General features: G+C 37.4%; 1 protein-coding gene across 1 annotated transcript in view; it reads left to right on the top strand.

Moving 5' to 3' along the window:
- The window catches only part of csmd2 (CUB and Sushi multiple domains 2), a 554,847-nt gene that overhangs the window by 55,659 nt on the left and 479,713 nt on the right, over positions 1-19,475 (top strand). Inside the window, exon 2 of the mRNA XM_018091826.2 lies at positions 14,942-15,158. Within this exon, the coding sequence (XP_017947315.2) occupies positions 14,942-15,158 (217 nt within the window). The remainder of the gene's footprint in view (positions 1-14,941; positions 15,159-19,475) is intronic.

Here is a 19,475-nt window from a genome sequence, read left to right as displayed (position 1 = left end):
TGGCTCCGCGCTTTCATTAAGCATTTCAGCTCTTTCTAAGTTGCACAATACTTGCATTTTCACATATTTTTTTAGTTTCTTGAATTTTTCTGTGAAGCGAAATGAGACAGATTCACAACCATTTGCACGTCAATAAACCTTAAATGTATCCCATAACCCTGGCCACATGTGACAACTAACACAGAGGCCAACAAAAGATGGAGGGTTTGCTACCAAATATGCTGCCCTACCTAATCACTGGCCCACAATCTCTTTTTTCTCCCCCACCAAACTCTCTAACTAAACTTAACTGCCTGGGGCAGTTACAGACACATCAACAAGAGCATGCACCCACTTAGATTGTAAGTTCTATTGGGCAAAGACTTCCTTCCTACTGCATCTCATACAACATGGCCCATAAACTGTGTATTTTTACTTATTCGTTGTATTTATTATAATATGTGTCTCCCTATGGGTGCCGTTATATATTGTAGGATTGTACAGCGCTGTGTATTCTTGTAAGAGTATTCTCCTAAACGAGTCAAGCACAATTGAGGGTAGTAAGGTGCATTGTGGACAAAATATGCCTGTTTTATGCACTTTGCACTGTGTGACTTCCCTAGGGTTTTGGGCACCTTCCCTGCTTAATCAATCAAAAAACACAATTACCATCACTCCGTCATCACTTAGCCTCAGTGTTACTGTTCTGCCCATGCTGTGGATAGATCTGCAGCAATGAGAAATAGCTTGATAGATGATCCTGCTATTTGACAAGTAGCCTTGCGCTCTGTAAAACCATAATAGTACATCACAGTGGCTCATGGGCTAGTACTGCTTCCTTGCTGTGCTGCAGTCTTCAGTTTATTGCTGACCAGGACACTATCTGTATGTGTATTTTCACAGTATCCCTGTGATATTTTCTATGGGAATTCTTCTTTCCTCCCACACTTAATACCCCATACAGACAGGTTAATTGGTTCCTGCTGAAGTGACCCAAGCATGTGTTCTGTAAATTGAATAAGTACTATAGATTGTAAGATTGTCTAGGAACCCATAGGGTTAATATACCCTTTTGGCTTTAAACCCTACACTTCCTTGTTTCTAGTCACTAGACAGAAGCTCTTGTATGTTTTCTTATATTTATATATCTGTTCTTAATTGGCCATATGCTTTATGACCACTTCCTGCATACTGTACTATAGTGTTTAGCACTTCCCCTTCCTCTTTGGCCTGCATCTTTTGAACCACTAAGGCCCCAGTAAAGCATCATTAGCCTAGAGAAGACATTCATCTCTAGAGAAGTCGAGGAGCACGAACCCTGTGAATGAGGATTTATTCAGTGTAGGATAGATATATGTTATAGCACTTTCTAGCTAAGTGAGTCAGATCAGGAATAGCTAGCAAGAACAGTTTCTTTGCTCCAAACAGGAGAGATAGCTGGAAGTATTCTCCTTTACAGGCTCTGCCTGGGACCACAGTAGTGACAAGGGTATCAGGCATAGTCTCCTCCCTGATCCACATCTGTTGTATGGGATCCAGTCCATTAAGGTAAAAACCCTAAGGGCAAGGGCACACAGTGCGTATATCCGCTTCTCTTTGGCCTCGCCCTAAGGATAAAGAATTGCTTACCAACTACTTTCCACAGTGGTACTCTGCCTTTACCATCATTTTAATGGTTTTTCTACATCTGCTTGTGAGTATTTATATGCACAGCTATGCATTTGGATCAATTAAATTGTTCTTCAGTTTTGTTGCAAAGAGCTTCTGGCTTCCATATTTTTATTTCTACGTTTACTTTATTACATCTGGCAGTGGGAAGTGTAGTTTAACAATACCGTCCATAATAACTCTTCCACATAGCGAAGGCCCATCCTAAGAAAGAGAGTCTAGTGTACCCCATGCTCTAATCTATCCTAGCTGGACTTGTCTGTATTACAGACAAAAGGGAGTTACATAAGCTCAACCATGGCATTGACTTTTAGCAATGATGAACAATCTGAAAATCTCTGTACAACATGTCGGTGTTATATAATGAATTATAAAAAAAGAAATGTGCATATTACATAACAGATAAGATTAGGGTGATAGCTGTTCATTTAAATCATTTAGTATTATAAAGTACTTGCTTCCCTCTCTATATGCTAAAGAGCTATTGGCTGTCCTATTATGAGACAATATAATGCAAGAATTAAATAGACTCAAGTCAGGGACCTTACCCCATTTGTTTTCAAACACAAGCTGGATAGATGAAAGGGACTGATATATCTCAATTGCATCCAATTTACACCCAGCGGAAATCGAAAGCAAGAGGATAAATGGGAAGTTTTATTTAGAATATCAGGTTCATAATAAGATGCGCTTCTCTGCACGAGTTGTTGTAGAATTAGGCATGGTGATTATAGAGAAAGATGGATGAATCTTGGGAATTAGTGAATATTGTCTTCTGTGTGTTATGCATATGACTTGTATGTGGAGAGCAATGCAAATTCTGCATTAAAAATGTTGTTTTCTCTGGAAATTACTTCATATTTTATCTGTGCATGTGATATATTTAGTAAGTTTAATGTTATATAGAAAATGTCATTTTATTTAAAAACACAGAAAAAGCCCAGGGCAATTTAAATGAGACTACTTTTTCACACTGAGCTGTGTGCAAACTTTTATACATATATGGGATCCCTTAACCAGAAACCCATGATACAGAAAGCTCCAAATATGGGAAGGTCATCTCCCACAGCCTTAATTTTAATAAAATTATTCACATTTTAGAAATAATTCCTTTTTTTCTGTAATAATAAAACAGTGCCTTGTATTTGATCTCAACTAAGATATAATTAATCATTACTGTAGGTAAAACAACCCTATTGGGTTTATTTTATAATTAAATATTTTTTAAGTAGCCTTATGGTATGGAGATCCAAATCATGGAAAGATCTCTTATCTGGAAAACCAAAGGTCTCAAGCATTCTGGGTAACAGGTCCTATACCCGTACCAGGCTTTACCTAATATTTACTTCTTGGCTGTTGCTGGTTACATTGTCTCCTTTTTCTACTTACCTATTCACTATACCTGATGTGCAGATGGACACCCAACACACACAGGTTGGTGCACTTAGCTATCATAATACAAGCGTAATATCCATAGACTAGAATGTTCATGTTCAATGTATTAGTATCATAGCCCACAGGGACTGGCAGCCTATGTAAACAATGGAAACAAAGTCAAAGTCAACCTTATGCACAAACATGTGTAAACTTCCCCTATGGCTTGATAATCCCATACTTAATATTTCCCTTTATTTCTAAGAATCTGTATCCATAGTTACCTGAGTGGGATAGTTTATTCTCCTATTGGCCTAGGGATTGTATGATCGCTTACTGTTAGACTTCAATATAGTAATTGCAAAGCACCAGTCCTTCCTTTTTGGCCTCTATCTTCTGACCCAGGTGGATGTCTTCTGGGAAGCCTGGTGTCAACAAGGCCTCAGTAAAGAAAAAAAAAAGTGCCCAAAGGGAACTATCACCTTAGTCAGGGAACAGGGACTCCATGGGGATTGGACAGATATAAAATTATCTTTGTCAGAGTGCGTCTAGGAAAATAAGATAGTAAGACTTGGTTATAAAAACATAACCTTGTGCTCCACCTAAGGACTGATAGCTGGAGTTAGCTCTCCCTTAGGCATAACTGGCCTAAAGTGAAGGGACGCACACAGTTACAATACTGTTAGTAGTTTAGTATTTATAATGGTTGCAGTTCTACCCTTGTCTTGCATTTTGGTTAGTTTACCTTATATATTAGGCAGCTGCAAGACAGCAGAAAACTCAATCTCCATGTTTGCCCAGTAACCCATAGCAACAAAGATGTTAAGATTCTTTCTTTTAAACAATTGACCAGTAAATTCTACCTGCTGATTGGTTGCTATGGTTTACTGCTCCTGTGCAAACGCCAGTGCAGAACGCCTGTGCAAAACACCTCTTATAATTATTGATGAGCGATTTCTTACACCAGGTATGGATTTGCAGCAAATTGACGAATATTGCCATTTGTGAATAGTTTCCTGAAACATCTGCGAAAAATTTGTTGCGCATCAAAAAAAATTAAAAATGGGCGCAGTTGCAGCAAAAAAAAACCACACAAATAACTTGTTTCGCAGATTTTTCTTGTGCTTTGATATTTTTTCGCCAAAGCACAACGGGACAGATTTGCTCATCACTACTTATTACATACAGTAACCCCAAAAGTGCAACTGTATATTACTGGCACTGGGAATTGTAGTTGAGGGTGGCAAAATATTTGCTCCCCGTTTCTTTGCTAACCCTGATGTTTACCTTTCCATAACAGCATTATTATAAATGCAGAATTTCTAGGGATTGAAAGGGTTCATTTCTGAACATGGTGCAAAGTGCAACTTGGTATGCAAATTGGTATGTTTTTATCCACAATGCAACATTTTCTTCAGGATTCCATCATAATTACAGATACATGCAAAGTTGTGTTTTGTATGCCAGTTACAGCACACATTTTTTTTCTTCTACATTAATGTTCAAATGATATAATTTACAGAGTACGTCATACAGTAAGTCAGTTATGGCTACTGATACAATTATGTAATTACGTGTAATGCCTGTAATTAACAGGAAGAGCATCAGTGTTGGAATTAAAGGGACAGGCAATGAAGAGACAGTGAATGTACCACTCTACTACCTGTACCTTTACCTGGTATAATAGCGCCCACTTCTGCTTTGTAGTGCTAAGGTCCTGAGTTCTATTTCATCTTGGCCACTATCTGCAAGGAGCTCATATGTTCTCTCCATGCCTATGTAGGTTTCCACACTCCAACAATATACTGTACATGAATACATAAATATGCCTATAATTATGGACGGTAACACCCGGAATGCAGGAGGCCCTGGCTCAATGAATTCCTTTAAGCAGATTCACTTTTTAATTAGAATATTATTCTATTGTCTTTATTGGCATATTATAAAAGTGACCCTATTGTGTAAGAATGTGACCTTAGATTGTAAGCTCCACTGGGGCAGTGACTGATGTCAATCATGATTAATCTCTGTAAAATGCTGAGAGAAAGACATTTTTTGGCACTATATAAACAAAATTAAGGGGAACTAAGCATTGGCAGCCTGATGTGGAAATACCCTGGAGGCAAGAAAAGCAGAGGAGACCTATCTAAACATAAAGTACATACATGGAAAAATAAGCTTAGAGTAAAGGTCTGTGCATGTAATGCATAGTCACAACATATCGTCTTTTTCAAGGGCAGCAACAGAAATAACCTGCCTGCTGTAGTTGTCTAACTGTATTTTACCATCTGGAGGCTATTGGTGATGATGTGAGTTGGGGTTCATAGCTGGAATTTGCTGGTTGGGATTCCATTGTACAGAGTAAAAAAACACAGCACCCTCAAGGCACAGACAGGGAGGAAGCACAGGAAGAAGGTTGAACTGTCAATTTATCAATTTACTTACTCTGTAAACAGAGGAGCTGCCTAACTTAAATTATTTTTATGTGCCACCACATTCAATTTGCTTGACATTTGCTGATCAGAAATCCTTTTCTGCCCCGATGTGCTCTTATTAAAGAGAAACTGCAGCCCATAATTGTGCTGAATCAGCACCTGCTGTAGCTGTGTTTCAAGTCATTTTGGATTGAAATTGGCTTATAGGATTTCCATGAAGATGAGTCACTTCTCTGTACACATGCATGGATTAAACAGTTACACAATAAGACTGGTCTTGGTTGGGGGGATGGAATGTAATAAAGTAGGATATTAAAGACAATGGGGAGAATTCTATAAGATTTGGTACGTTGAAATAGTATATCACATCAAATTAAGGCATTCATGGAGAAATAATTTGTTTCTGGATTTAAAGGTAACGTAGCTAGGGGGCCCGTAGTGAGAAGATCTTGACATGAATGGAATGGAGTGTTGATTTTTGTATGATTAAAATGTTACAGCTGATGATTAGTAATAGTTTATGGAAACCATGGTTTTATTGTATAATAGAATGTATATACTTGGTTTTATAAATACATTTCACGCAGAAGTGATTAAATATCAGTATTAGAATAACCTAATTTGATACAAAATTGAATTGTATTTTAAAGTATTATGTTGTAATTATAGAATGCACCTTTACACCTTTTAAAGGTTGGCTAAAATGCCGTCATGTATCTGCGCTCAATTTTAGTATGTATACACATCTGTGAATCAATAACTATGTTTATATATATATGTAATTTGAAAAGGGTCTCAGAAGGGATTGAAATATATGTTAAACACACATGCTACATTAGGGTTATCAGATTTCCAGATTGCCATGCACCCACTCAACATCACAGCCACATATTTTAATCTTAATATATTTCCCTAGAAAATCTCCAAAATAATTTTATACATATTCATTGCTTTAGCAAGGGAGGAGGGAAGAGGGTCAGGTGCAGCAGATCACTTCTTCCTTCCTTCCTGTTGTCCTGGAATAGCAATGATTGACTTGTTGGGGTTCTTTTGCCATAGTGACAGCGGGGGGACAGCTTTCAGTGGTGGGGATGCTTGCCAGGGTCAATTTTCCACAGGGACAGGAAGCACAAAATGGGGTCCGTTCCTCTGAAATGGGGACTGATGGTAAACTTATGCTACATACACTTGTTTGGTTAAGAAATATTGTAGCCCTGATTTTATACTGTATGTGATTATGATACCATGAACTGGGGCAGTCGGGTGAATGTTTGGTGCTGTCCATGAATTAAATATACAGTGAATAATGTCCCCCCTATTGTAAGATATAAGCATATTATAAGTCTCCGAGGAGTTACTTGACCATTTATGCAGGTCATAGAATAGATCCTCATATTTTACAACAGGGGGTACATTTTTTATTATAAGAAATTACATCACAAACTGATCCGATCACAAAACACCATATATGCCCCATATACCTCCTATGCCCCTACTGGCTTTCAATGTCTGATACATTTCAATGTAGAGGGCAATGCATTATTATGATTTGAAAAAAGTAGCAGATATGAATTTGATGAAAGAAAACAGAGAAATGTATATAACATCACTGAATAAGATATATCATAATGTCCATATGAATAGAATACCTCTATTACTTATATATATACTTATATACTTAATATATTTCTTGGTTGCCCCCTCAGTTCAGAATAGAGGTATACTGAATACCTCTTGAAAATAAGTAAATGCTGGTCATAAATTAGTATTGCACATCAAAAATGACTTGGGTGACCCAGACCTTCAAAAAGAGGTAATAACCCGGAAAAGGTCATGCTCAGCAAGGAGCCATTCAGCCAAGTTTAGCTAATCAAAAGTGAGAGCTGTGCCTATATACTTCTCTTCTCTTTTCATTTTATTGTTTTGTTAGAGCCCCATCAATGCACAAAGACATAGCAAGTAAAAACATGGTAACACAAGTTGATTTTCTAATACTGTCAAATCCCCTTCTTCTGGGGAAATCTACTAGGCCAGTAAGCCATAGTACAAAGCAGTTTATCAGTGCTCATGTGATTCCACATAGACAAGCTTAGTAAAATCAAAAGTTGTTTATTTACACAACAATTATGTGCATGTTTTGTGCTCTGTTGATCATAATCTCCATCACTTATACTGTATACAATACACAACATTTTAATATGGCATGCTCAAAAACTTGCTTTACACTGAATACTTAACATACCTATAGAGGATGCAATCCTAAATGTGTTTTGTCCATAATGAAAATATTTCCCATCTCCTGATGCAGAAAGCATCAATAATCATATAATTATTCATACACAATATGTAATCACTCAAGATGTGCCTAATCATATCACAAACCCACATCATAAATGTTTGCATATTCTACTGTCATAAACATCCACAATACACTTATCCATTGATCAAAAAATAATCAGATCACACACTTGCATCACTACTTCACCAGCGTGTTTAATTATACCACATATTTCATGTGTCATAGAATATCAGAAAGTGCCTTCTATATTTATCTACCTTATTAACGTGTGTGAAAACATGATTCAACAGGCATAGGGATTATATATTCTTCTTCTTTAATAAAGTAAATATTTATTTAACACAAACAGCTCAGTACCGCAAGGTCCAATTTTACCTTTCACTAATAAAAATCAGAGATCGACAACTTTTATTAAATAATTTGTTTATAATGTATTAATACTTTTAATTTTTGGGGTGCATTGTATGTGAAGCTGGCAGGTTACATGAAGCAAGTATAAGGAAAATGCAAAGTGACATTATGCATTACACAACAAAGATCAGTTTATTCACATCACAATATATATTAAAATAAATCACAGAAATGTGCCTTTGAGACAGATTTATCAAAATTTACATTTGTATAATTTTTGTGGATTTGTCTACCATGAAAAATATTTAAAAAGCACAAATGTTGAATTATTAATTAAATGAGTGAATATAAAAAGTATGAACGAATAAAAACCCAGAATAAATGCAGTTGTAATGCTTAGTGGGTGTGCAGCAAAGTGTGCAGGTGTTGGACCCGCAGCAATTCACTTACATGCAGGGTGGGGGACAAAGTCCAAAACATGTAGTGCATTGCTCTCATATTTGCACCCTGCTTTGTACATAATATATGACTTTTTATGTATTTCATAATTTAGCAGGTGTATTGGCAAATATTGAAATGTCTCCGCTATGTAATCATTTTCTTGCTAAATACCAAGAGATTGGCAAGAAATATTGTTTAGATAAAGCTAAATCTAACATAACATTGGACTTATCTATCATGTCAGACAGAGGGAGGCCCCTTAAGGTGTGAATTAAATTAGCTAATGTAATACTGCTAATAATACTTGCCTGCTAACCCTTTATCGGGTTAAACAAAAAATCATAAATCACAAACAAAGTGACAGTCACATTAGGCATCTGTACCTACCCCCTTCTCTGAAACAGATTTTTTTTTTTTTTATTGAAGCCTGAGCGTGCTTCAAATACACCCAGTGCAAAAACCGTGCTACAAATAAAGTGCAACACATAGTGCAGGAGGGTGCCTGTGACTTAGTCTCTAAAGAGACTTAGTCCATAAAAACCCCCGAGGACACCAGCCAAAAGGCGCAAGTGAAAAAGGAGTCTTTAGGCCCACCTTCGCCCGAAGGCTAGGGTGGGCTCCTTTATCCCTGACCTCCCCGGCCAAAGGCACAGCAGGAGGCAAGGGTCTTCAGACTCCCTTTGCCGCAAGACTAGGGGAGTCCCTTTAGCCATCCCCCTCCCAACCGAAGCAGAGAAGGGGTCCGGACATCAGTGGACCTCTGAAGAAGTCCCATAAACTGTTTTGCACCCGCTCCAGGGGCCGGTTTCAGGGAGGGAAGGAGCCAAAAGGCCGCACATCCCTCCCCTAGATCAGTGCAGCCCCGAAGGGTAAGCACTCAATCCGAAAAAAGTGCATAAGTGCTTTAAAAGAATAAATAGGGGTAGGGGTTAAAATTCATAAAAAAAGTGCAGTGACCTGCCCCAGCCTAATGGCCAGAATTATAAAAATTGTACACCTCAGCCAAAAGACGTAAGAGCGATGTGGACAGCATAAAAAAGTGAGGATGCGCTCATACCCGTGCTGCTCGTGGCCATACACCCGTGCAGTAGGGCACTGACAACTCAGGCTTTAATATGCTATCCGGCCCCCCTGGCCAGAGGACCACAGATATTCCATATAAAGGTAGAACTACACAGAAGATTTTTGTCAGATTTTGTGGGTCCGAATTTATCTTTTTATTCAACGCCACATGATTTGGCATAATGCTACAAAATCTGATCCCCCCCACAGTGTTATCTCAAATCTGATCCGATAAAGTGAACTGCTTCTTGTCTTTATGTTAATACATGACAGTCAATGGATTTCATTAAGCAACAAACATTCATGAAAACACAGCATGCAGCTTTCCCTTTTTAATAGTAATGTCAGATGGCAAATCTTCTCTAGTTTACCGATCTCATTTTAATATTGCATTATTTTTAAATACTTGCAACTGTAGCTGACTTGTAGGGTGCAATCTGTCCTGCCAACCATATCAAACTAAATCCCATAGGTAGTTCCATGTCTTTTCCTAATTAGATAAAGTTATGCTTAGTCAGATCAACATAGATTGAATGTAGATACATTGGACATTATATAGTGGAGGATCAGATTTTGTAGCATCACCACAACTTCCCATACTGTTACATCATGAAATTCCTGTGGGACTGGAAAACTCTAAGGCTCCAGTATGGGTTAGCTCCACTTTTGTGCAGTAATTGCCTTGACTGGTAAAAGATTTATGAAACTACAAGAAAAAAGGTTAGCACAAATTCAAGTGCTAGACTGGTAGGACAATGCCAGATGTAGTTATTCAAGCCTCCCATGCCAGGCTGTCTATACAGAAAGCTACTGTCTACATTTTTATCGAACCTGAATAGATTTTTCTCAGGAAATAAGTTTACCAGCCAGACCTGTTTGTAGAATTTATTTTGATTCTGACAGTGTTTGAGCTGCTTGATTAATCAATTTGATTTCATGAATGACGTTATACCCACAGAATCTCTTCAGCAGAAATATATATGATATTAAAATGTATCTGTTTTCAAGTCAGTCCAAGCCCTAAAAAAAATTAACTCAGCAAGAGTTCGGTCATAATATGTTTCTTTTCTATCTGTGGCAATTTTAAGACTTTAAACTAATGGGACTTTTGTGGTTTGGGAGATAACAAATGATAACCAGGGGTCTTGCTAGAGTCTTGCTGAATTCCTCATGAAGGAGTTTTCTGAATTATACAATATTATACATATTTTTTTTAGGTATTGCAGCAAATATCACATCCAGGAATTATCCTTTTCTGTTGATTTGTTTACTTGATGTATGTCAGAATGTTCTGAACAAATATGTCGAGTATAACACAAGGCTTTGAATAAATAAGGAAAGCATTTATTAAAGATTATTGGAGAGGTTCTCTTGGCTGCAGTTGTTGTGACTTAAAGTTACTGTTCAATATTTAAATTGATTTCAGATACTCCTGATTTAATTAGAATTCTGTTTGCAGATTGGTCTGAAAACTGCCCTTTTTGGTGAACACAGCTTGTAGATATTGCTTATAAATTGTAAAGGCCACGGAGACATTACAAAAATTCAAAAGCTGACTAAGATTTTCAAGGTTCTATTTCAGATTTATCCACTTCACACACAGGGATGGGCTAGGATTTGGTATTCTTATGGATATATTAACTATTTATAATTCAAGATTTGTATATTAAGCAACTTCTTAAAAGAGAGCTAAAGTGTAACAAATTAAATGGGCCTTAAATTGTACATTTTGTTTTTTTATGTTCCTCCAAAGATGCCCCAGTAGCTCACCATTTTCTTTTCTTTTGATTCCTTGCACATGCTTTGTGCTGCTGTCAGTTACTGAGCTAAGGGACCCACTCACAATACACTGTATATATAGAATATATATATAACAGTATAAGGCTGATTAGTAATTCATTCAGATTCACATTACATGGCAGCTCTGAAACCAGTGCAGGTAGCTTGAGAATATCAGACCTGTAGCATCAGCTTATATGACAATGTTTTTGACAATGTTTTTGATACAGACATCAATTTTTGTGACTCAACAAATTTTCCCACATCAATTTTTTGCGCCCGCTTAGTAAAATCAGCCACCAATGGCAGAATGCAGAAATTTGCCATGAATCCATGACTGGTGAATTATTTCTCCCATCACTATTCTGGACAGTTCTAACATACAATGCCATTTTCTTATGTACTTAGGGACACAATATTGGTGACACTGCAGTTTACAGAAAGTTATGCTGTACTACCATAAAAATGCCAATACAGATAAAAATGGTATAAGATACAGGTATAGAATCGATTATGCGGAAACCTGTTATCCAGAAAGCTCCAAATTATGGCACAGCCACCTCTCATAGACTCCATTATAAGCAAATAATTTACATTAATAAATAGAACAGTACCTTTTTATGTTTTCCCAAGTATGTGGAGGCAAGAACATCCCACTGGGTTTATTTAACATTAAAAAAGCTTTGTCCCCACCCCAACATACCTTTTCCCATTGTTCCCTGTAAACATTATCTGACCTACAGTTAGCTGAGGCACCCAGGTTTTTATGGGCATTAAGTAGAGCAATACACTCAAATCATTTTTTCCAGGATAATGTTTGCATGATAACATACAAAAAAGATAGGTAATCAGATTGCAGAAATTAGATTCCAGGTTAAGAAGGTAATACACATTCAGATTTTAGTTTTCTTCTGATGAACGTTCGCATCTCAATCAACTAACATTCAGACTAAAATTGTAGAATAAAGTCCTAAAAAATAACAAAAAGGAGGTTGTTCTGAACATGAAATAGTTGGCAGACACCAATCATACAAAAGTGACTTCCTGGAAATGCATTATAGGTCCCCCAAGGATATCGTCAGATACACAATACATGCGCAGGTTTTATCATTATCCAACAGAAATTTTCTAACCTGTCCGATCAACTAAGTCTCCCATCGCCATGGTATGAAAATTATTGGGATGATAATTCAGAACCCACACACAGTCTGAAAATCATATGAAATTTTAACCAATATTGATAAAAATCTTTGCGTTAAGAAAGATAAAAATGTACATATTGTATAATTGTGTAGCATATCAATTCTGTCATCTTTTTAATTGTATTTGTTCCAAAACACACAGAAAACAGCTAAGCAATATAACTTGTACTAGTGGGAGGCATTGGGCAATTAGATGGTACATCAGGATTTAGCATCTGTGACCCTATGGAATTGCAAGACAGTTGCTCTAATAGTTGCCATAGGGCCCTGCACACAGAGAACTAGCAGACCATCTCACCCCATGTATGGCTTTCTTGACTGTAAAAGACAGTACTGTACTCTAATTATCTGTGTGCAGTGCTAGGTACAATTTAAGGTTAACTCAGGTTAAAGTGTAAGACAATCTGAGCAGTGTACATAATAAAACTGATTAGAATAGTTCTCAAGTAAATAAAAAGCCACACTGCAAGCTTTACACAATTACAATTCACAATGTAATACAATTACCCCAAATAAACCCCAAATGGAAGGTGTTATGGAAATTTCAGATACCAAAAGTCATTTGAGGTAGTTAGGTAAGGTTTATTAGACACATACGTGGGTACTGAGCAAAAGATACAACACAACACAATAAACAGAACAACACAACAAAGATTGCACAGGGTTTACATAGACTTTGTGACAGTAGCATATGTCACAACAAATGTATGATTATGTACTATAATTTTATCTGTTTTGAGGATTCGATAAAATAAGTCTAAAATATGTACCGTATATACTCGAGTATAAGCCGAGTTTTTCAGCACACAAAATGTGCTGAAAAATTAACCCTCGGCTTATACTCGAGACCCTCCTGACCCCCTGCTGGTAATTCCCGCTGCCCCGGCCAACACGACCTACCCTCAACCAACTCTAAAGCCCCACATGCACACACGCTGCACGGACAAAATCTCCTGCAAACTAAGTCGCAGTTTTACATACCGGCACTTAAAGTTCCCTCAGTCCTGCTCTCTGCCTATGTCAGCTTCCCAGAACCACCATCCTCCTAACTGTGCGCTCTTCTGCTCTGCTGTGCGCTCTTCCGCTGTGCGCGCTTCTGCTCTGCTGGGCGCCGCAGTCGCGCCAGTGACGTCACGCGCCCCCTTCAGTTACTCATGGCCTCATCTTACAAGGTATAGGTAACTGAAGGGGGCGCGTGACGTCACTGGCGCGACTGCGGCGCCCAGCAGAGCAGAAGCGCGCACAGCGGAAGAGCGCACAGCAGAGCAGAAGAGCGCACAGTTAGGAGGATGGTGGTTCTGGGAAGCTGATTTTGGCTACACTGCCTGACCACCTTGGCATGTATGGAAAGTTGGCTTTACAACAGATAATTCTGTGATCCCGTTGATAGAGGTTTTATCTGTCATGATGGAAATTTTTAATCGGTTTGTAATGGAACTGCCCATAACTGGTAGATCCTCAATAAGTAAAAGGGGACTAGGAAGGCATAAGTCAGTGCATAAGCCTCTGAGCTGTCACTATAGCTCCACTAGGTTCCCAATAATTTAATCCTAAACACTCTAGTTCCCTAACTGGCACTCAACTGCCTTGGGTCTCTTCCCCAAATAATCCCTCTTCGATGGGACAAACTGTCCTTATGCCCTGGCTATCTTGCACCCCTAGAGTGACATAACATAAATCTCCTAACCCACTTCCTAGAACTAACATGGTACTGCCTCCCACCTGGTCTGGCTCTGTGGACATCTGTCGTTTTGCTTGACGTTCCTAGGCCAAAGAGGAAGTCTCTAGCTACTGAACTTTCTTATATACATGTAAGTTCCTGTAGAGGAATTCCCCACAGGCCAACTTGTTACACTCTTGTCTAACTATTGCCTATTATACACTCTTGCATCTCTATTTAAGTGTGGACTTTGTGAAAACTCGGGTATATAGGCAGCAGCAATAGGTTAATGTCAATATGCTTTCTGCTGAGAATGGGGGGATCTATGCCAGTTATCTATTATCAGTTCTCAAGCAATATCGTGTAACAAGATTATCATGCTGTACTTCTTGTGCTTCGTGTGCTGGCTCGCTCGCACCAGCCCTACTGGTGACACCCTAGGCTTATACTCGAGTCAATAAGTTTTTCCAGTTTTCTTAGGTAAAATTAGGTACCTCGGCTTATACTCGGATCGGCTTATACTCGAGTATATACGGTAAGCTGCAATGCTGTCTAATGTTGATCTATTTTTTTATTGTTGCGCTGATTTACTACTGTGATACGCTACAAACTGAACATTGCATTGTTTTCTTATTCTGTAGTGTTTCGTCTCTGTGCTAAACATCTACTTTGCTATTTTTCTTGTCTCTAGGGCAGAACTGTAGTTTCAGCATGCAAGAACCAAACGGGACAATAGAAAGTCCGGGATTCCCCTATGGATATCCAAATTATGCCAATTGCACGTGGACAATTAGCTCAGATAAGCAGAACCGAATACAGCTTGTATTCCATTCATTTGCCTTAGAAGAAGACTTTGATGTCCTTTCTGTATATGATGGGGAACTTCTAAATGAAAATCTACGAACAAGGTAGAGTATCAAGTTTTGGATTTCTTAACATAAAGGGCTCTGAACTGGAGTTTGTATCAATTTACATGTTAGGTGCTTAAAGGGATTTAAATGATTAGATTTATAATGTATTCCAAATGTATAAAGCTTTACTTCTTAACCATAAAAGCATGGGATTGATGCAAAGCCATTTTCTGGTATCTGTAGAGGTTGCTGTGACAAGTTAATGCGTAGCAGCCGAATAAGGCTAATGTGTTTTACTGTAGGTTTAGACATGAAATCCAAACAAAGAATATTTTATTTTTAAACCAGAGTTCCACAAACAAGTTCTACGGCTGCAACTTAAAAGTTTAACTCTAATGTAAAAATGATTCAATACTCATACAGATTATGTACAATCAACAACAGATTTTCCCTATATGCTAAATATGTTGGTACATGCCCTGTACAAAACTCTCATGTGAATTAGGCAAGGGTCTCTAGCACACTTGGTGGGTGAACTGAGACTCTGCATGTAGGCACACACTATTGTGGACCACAAAAGAGCATTCATCTATCCCTTCTGCTTAAATAAGTATGAAAGAAATCCAGTCTTAAGGGTATAACCCTAATTAATACAATTAATAATTCAGCATAAAAATTCAGCATGCTTGTGCAGTGACTACTCGTAAAGACACAATTATTTTATTATTTAATTAGGTCTTTTTATTACATTGACTCTGAAATGTGAAGCTTATATCATCATCCTAAACTTTGTAAGTCCCAGGAGAATTATAATGGGCCAGATTCAATTCAGTGAGAAAAACTTACCTTATGGTTTATCACGTGAAAATTCATGGACAAGATTCAGTTTGAGGAGAAAAAAACTTTTCTCCTAATTCATTTCCAGTTTTTCCCATAGACTTAAATAGAGTTTTTACACGATAAACCATGAGAAAAGTTTTTCTGAATTAAATTGCAGCTCAGATTTAATCTTGCCCATGAGTTTTCATGCGATAAACCGTGAGGTAAATTTTTCTCACTGAATTGAATCTGGTCCATTAAACTTTTCACAGTCAGTAGGGGCTAACTTTTCTTACACACTCATACTTACATCAATACAAAAGCAAATGGCAATAATTTACATAGCATAATACTGTATTACTGGCCTAATTCTATAGTGCCTGGGTTTTTCAGCACCATTGACCCCAGATCTAAAGGAATTGGTTTGGAAAGGAGCCTAGAGCCACAGCTTTATCTTCCCTATCATTAATCTAACCCAGCAAATCATCTGTCACTGACTTTTTTCTTTGTAACTGAGCATTTTCATTTATTCACACCCAAACCTTTATTTTTCACTACTAATGATCCTATACATTATAGTGAGGGCACAACCACAAATTAGAATGGCAAATGCATGCACTGCTGAACATTAAACAATGACCCAAACCAAAAATCAATCATTTGCAAACGACACTGATTTATGTATGAAATGATTTAAAGTGAAAATACCAACTTTCTGAATAACAATGTAGCAACATAATATAGAATGGTCCAGTTAACAATAACAATAAGGTACATAAGCTTTTTTATTTATGTAGGGACTGCTACTGTATATTCTGGTATAAATGTAACCATTGCTAAAGATCTGTTCACATCTTAATAAAGAATATACAAATAAAAGGCATTACAGTGGTGCACCATCTTCCCAATTGCTCAGCTTCAATCTGCAGGAGATAAAGTAATAAATGAATGAATCAAGGTTTTTTTTTCATAAATTATAGCTTTATTGAGTATTACAAAACATGTAAAAGGGGAAAGGAGAAGGGAAAGGAGTTTTAATAGAGGTAGAGGTAGGAAGTGAACTTGTGGAAGTAAAGCAGAAGATAAATTTAATGTGCTTAAGTTCAACTGACAACCAATACAGAGAACCCAAGTGGGGAGACTTCTGAGCTCCCAAATAGACCAAAGTATTGAGGAATGTTATTTTCTAAAGATGCCCTATTGACATTAATATTTCAGTCAAAGTCAAGGGAGGAGGAGTTTCGAGATTTCCATCTAGTGCCTATGGCTAGGCAAGCAGCAGTAAGAACATAATAACTTCTGGGAAGTTCTCAGTGAAAAGGTATTTTATTTGTAACCAAAGATAAGGCAACATTTCAGCCTGAAACAGCCTGCCTAATATTTGGCACATATAAAACACCCTTTCAATAATTTAAGTGCTGCAAGGTGATTTTTGTGTGGAGTATATGATCCCCTCAGTGATAGGAACAGCAACTTCTCCTTCTTTGCTTTTGTTATCAGAGGATAATGACCTTCAGGGTTACAGTATAATTGGTCTACCACAAGATTATGGATTATTATCGCTCTGTGTAGTAGAAGTGTAATAGCCTGTTGGGTAATGTTTGGAGCATAATTTATGAGACTATATCTGCCTGCACATTTTTAAATTCTTTAGGGCTCTGGCACACGGGGAGAGCCCAGAGCCCTTAAATGCTGAGGGGCATTTAGTAATACAATTAAACCCTTTGATGTTTAAAAATGTTAAATAAAATGTAATCATGGTGTAGTGTGCAAAAATGAAAGGTTAAAGTGCATGCAAAAGTTTTGGTGGAGACCAAGTCACAGATCCTCTAAAGAATGGGGATACAGTAACAATTCCAAAATTGGTAAATACTCAAGAAGGCTAATCATTTTAGCCCTTATTCATTTGTAAGTCTAGGAGAGATGAACAGCAGATGGGGTTACACCACACAAAAGAGCACTTTGGAAAATGAGAAAGTTTATCTCATCAACTTTTAAAACTATAATTGTAGAATGATATCTGCGGATCTCTGTATTAGCCTTTGGGGAGGCTACCAGTAGAAAAAAAATAATATATGAATATATAACAACTGATCTAATTTTGTGGAGGCTAAGCATTCCTACATCTTTATTATTTTCCACCTACATTCTACAGACAGCTCTCTCTCCCTTTCACTGGCCCTGGGTTGTGGGTATGCATCAGAGTAGGGAAGAGTGCGTAAACATGCATACTCTTCATTTTGTTAATAAAATATATTTCCCTTCCTCTTGCTGCCAGAATGCTTTCCATCCATCACTTACCACTTGGCCACAAGATCCATAACAGTCAGTCATTTATCAAACCTCTGACTCTCAGAATGAGAATGGGGGCTGGATAAGGGGCATAATGTTCCACAGAGAGTAAATGGCATAGTCTCATTTATTGTAACTCATCAACTAACCAACATGCACAAAATGCTAAGGATACTCACCTTTTTTTAAGGGTATTTCAGTTTATAAAAAAAAAACCCATCACCCTAGCGACTTTGTGATAAATTTAAGATATATTTTACAATGTATAAGCTCTAGTTAGGACACTGGTATCCTGTCTCTGAGATGATCATTTCAGGCTGCACTTCCCAGGGAATCATAATTTAATTTTATCATTGGATGGAAGATCACTATACAGTTCATTTGGCTTTTGCTTAAGGTGAAAATATTGCTTGGGTTGGTTCTACTCAAGTGAACAATGACTGCTTTAGTCATTATACTTATTGTAGTGATAGATCCATAGTGACTCCATTCTGATCTTTTGTTACCCCTATTAACACTGGGTGTTTCGCTTGTTATTTTTAAATCCTTAACCTGTTCATTTTCCTATTAGGACAGTATAACACTTGTCCAATCCACACACTGTAGAAAAATAAGCAAAGTCTTTTGTTTTCCATTTACTTAGCCATTACAAAATGCCCAGCAGCTTTCTTTTCATTAAATTGGCAAGAAACAGAATAATTCATTCTTATTGCATAAAAAAGCACATTACGGGTGCATTAAAAAGATGCAGAATAAAAGTAGCCTCATAACCAAGCAAATCAGCAGCAAAATGTAGGAGGAAATACATTATCTTAAACTAAGCATATTAATAAAAATGATAACATTCTTTTTGAACACTTGTGAGTTTTGCTAACAGCTGCTCCATAGCTGAGAAAATGTAAAAAAAAAATGTCAATTACTAGAGAACTTGTCTGATCCCATTACAGGCAGCCAACTATTTCCCCCCGTAATGAGAATTTGGACAAATACTATATGACTTTATGTTAGGGATGTCAAAGACTGCAGAATGTTAGTCTCTAGCTGGGAGAGGATTACTGTAGTGAGTTTTTCCTGGAGCTACCTATTGGATATTTGTAAATTGTTGGCTATTTGATACAATAGTATTATGAAGACTATTACATTAACCAGACCTTGATGTGAGCTGTAGTTCTTTAGGAGCCTGATAAAGGCAGCTCACCTCTAATTACTATCATTATGTAGCTTGCTGATGATAGAGGCAACCAGTAATAATATAGGGCCATG

Source organism: Xenopus tropicalis, chromosome 2, assembly GCF_000004195.4.
Source record: "Xenopus tropicalis strain Nigerian chromosome 2, UCB_Xtro_10.0, whole genome shotgun sequence".
In the NCBI taxonomy this organism is placed as follows: domain Eukaryota; kingdom Metazoa; phylum Chordata; class Amphibia; order Anura; family Pipidae; genus Xenopus; species Xenopus tropicalis.
The sequence above is the reverse complement of the archived record's forward strand: the minus strand, read 5'-3'. Positions and strand labels throughout refer to the sequence as shown.